A 2,791-nucleotide genomic window follows, 5' to 3' on the forward strand; every position below is an offset into this window, starting at 1 on the left:
TTTTTTCTCTGTACAAACTACAGGCTCCATCTTTGTGGGCTCATTACCATGTGCGCTTTTTTAAAAAATATTATTTTCTAATAAATTCTTTGAAGTTAAAAATAACAAAGTTCTTGCAGTTTGCAAAAAAAAAAAAAAAGTGTGTGTAACAGTCTTGACTTCCAAGAATGTGGCCATAATGGTGCTGACAATGCAAATATTAAACCAAAAAAGACAATACAGGAGATGGCTGTTACAGTGGAAACTAGTTAAATTAAAATAATATATTCTCATATTTTACACTATTTCAAAAAAACAACAAAATGTAATTCTGTTAAGTATTGATCTCTCAAAAAATCTAATTTACAATTCTGCGTACAAAAATATAATTTGTGGACCCCCACGAAGCATGTCTTACTTTACACTTGCTGGAAAGCAGGAGCGATGCAAAGGAGGATTGGAAAGTACAGAATTTTGCTTTCTGAAAGTCAGGACACGCAGGACATGTAGAAAAATAGACTCTGAGCAGTTTTGCTTGGCCTCACAAAATAATCTTTCCCCCTTGTGAGTACAATTCACATGATAATAATAAGTTATCAAAGAAAAAAAAACTATTTAAGGCTCTTGAAGGTCCGGTTCATATTATTTAAAACATCTATTCAAATACCAAACAAATAAATAGCCAGGAGAGGAGGAAAAAATAATAACAAAAATAAAACAATAACAAAAAAACAACAAAATTAAAATATATATAATATATATAAAAACTAAACACAACAACAAAACTTCCCGGGGTCTGTGTTTCCTTAAAGTCTACTTTGGACTGTCCTACTTTATTATCATTATTATTATTATTAATTATTATTATAATTAAAAGTCTCATTCCGTGCTCTCATAATTTCTTTTGTTGTTGTTACCCCCACCCTTGCCCTCCCCGCCCCCCTTCCGCCCAGGATCCCCCCTCTGTTTCAGCTGGACTTGACTGCTATCCCCAGGGGGTGCAGTGCGTCACTGTCCAACAGCCAAGTGCCTATTTGGTAGAGCAGCTGCGAGTACCAGTGGATGCCTGCCGTCGCGGCCCCGGCATCTGGAGCGTCGGCCACATCTGGCGAGGCTGCGGGGAGGAGGAGACGGCCGCCACCGCCCCCGCCGGGGCCGCCGCCGCCCCCGCCACAGTCCCTGCCCGCGGGGGAGAGCACGGCCAGCAGGGCGTGGGCCAGTCGGAAGGGGGCGAACGCCCAGTGCGCCCAGCTGTGCTCCTCGATGACGGCGTAGCAAGAGGCCAGCACGCGGTTGATGAGGATGGTGCCCTGCGCGGTGAGCGGCGCGTAAACTCCCGTGGCCTCTTCGCGCAGGGACACGCTGTGCACGGCGGCGGGCAGCAGCCTGCGGTCACCGCCCCGCTCCTCCACTACGTAGACCCGCTGTCCGGGTCGGACCCGGCTGGCGAAGAGCGACTGGCGTCCGGCCGCGACCCCAGGCGGCGGCCCCTGCCAGGCCCAGCCCGACGGCTGCCCCGACGGCAGCAGCCCCGGCTCCCCCGGAGGCAGCGGCTCGGGGCCCGAGTCGTTGTGCGGGGCAACGAAGAGCAGGTGGGCAGCGGTGAGCAGCAGGCGCTCTCGGGGCTCCCGCGTCTCGATCACGTAGAACACCTTCTTGGCGCCGTCCTCCCGGTCCAAGAAGGCCAAGAAGTCGCTGTAGAGCAGGCGGCCCTGGTCGTCGGCCGCCAGCACCCGATCCCCGGGGCTCAGGTCCTTCACCAGCTTCGTGCCGCCCTGCTCCAGGTGCACCGTGGCCGAGCCCGGGAAGCAGCCGCCCGACTTGGCGGCCACTGAGTTCTCTGCAGGTGGGAGAGGGGAGAAGAAAGAAAGGAGGAAGGAGGGGGTTAGTACTGAGAGAAAGGCAGCGCGGGAGAGGTGGGGCGGGCGAGGGGGAGATGAATGGGGTGGGGTGGGGGGACGGGCAAATCCTGGTGATGCCAGGTCACTAGTCAGAGATTCCAGGGGCAGAGCACAGGGCACCCCTCTTTCTCCCCACCCACCGCACGAACACCGAGAACAAATTCCTTATCATCCTTTGGGGAGACCAAGGGAGATGTCAAGGGTATTCAATTGCTCCAGACTAGGGGTTTGTCACATCTTCCCTCTGAAGGACTCCTGCCTGCTCCTCCCCACTACTCCTCTTTATCACCGAATTAGATAGCTAACTATCGCCTACTTTTTGAGGGGAGGTCGGGGTTCCCATTTCATTTTACATTAGAAGTCCCTTTTCCCCTCGCCCCCTCCCCCTCCAAATTAAGGATGCTGACTCTCCAACCACTAATTCCTCACTCTCGGAGTGCTCTGAACACCGAAAGAGGGGGCAGGGGGTGTTGATTTTGCACCCACTCCTACTGGGATGGATCCCCAGAGCAGGACTGGCTCTGAGAAGGGCTGGCCCAGTGGTGGATGTCCTGGGCTTCTTGATGGGGAGGGGGTCGGGGTGGGCGAGATAAACACAGAGCGCTGAGCTGGAGCTAACCCCTCCTGAAGCCCTGCTGCGTTTTTCTGTTGCATGGGGTCTCTGGTTAAAAATAACTGGAATAGTTGTAGCAACTCTACAAACACACCAGGGAATTGGTCTGGGAGTGAAAATCCGGCGTTTGTTTGGGTTCTCTAATTAAAATCTAATAAAGAACCCACGCATTGTCATTTCGATTCCTTGAATAAGTAGGAGGCACTCTTGGAAGAGAGGACACTTCCATTTTCTTCCCCTCTTCTTCTTCCTCTTCTTCTTCTTTGTTTTTTTTTTTTTTTTTTTTTTTTTTTTTTTT

The 2,791-nt window shown here is 51.2% G+C and overlaps 1 protein-coding gene across 2 annotated transcripts in view; it reads right to left on the minus strand.

Annotated features, from left to right (window-relative positions):
* Positions 1–947: 947 nt before the first annotated feature.
* Positions 948–2,791, minus strand: part of SHH (sonic hedgehog signaling molecule) — a 12,061-nt gene continuing 10,217 nt past the window's right edge. Inside the window, exons 3-5 of one of the 2 annotated variants that reach the window (XM_027841060.1) lie at positions 1,531–1,819; positions 1,124–1,452; positions 948–1,045 (exon numbers count right to left, since the gene is read on the minus strand). In XM_027841060.1, coding sequence (XP_027696861.1) covers positions 948–1,045; positions 1,124–1,452; positions 1,531–1,819 — 716 coding nt within the window. Of the gene's footprint in view, positions 1,820–2,791 lie in introns of both variants that reach the window. The other variant, XM_027841059.1, reaches the window with a different exon arrangement.

Source organism: Vombatus ursinus, unplaced genomic scaffold, assembly GCF_900497805.2.
Source record: "Vombatus ursinus unplaced genomic scaffold, bare-nosed wombat genome assembly UNPS02014852.1, whole genome shotgun sequence".
Lineage (NCBI taxonomy): Eukaryota > Metazoa > Chordata > Mammalia > Diprotodontia > Vombatidae > Vombatus > Vombatus ursinus.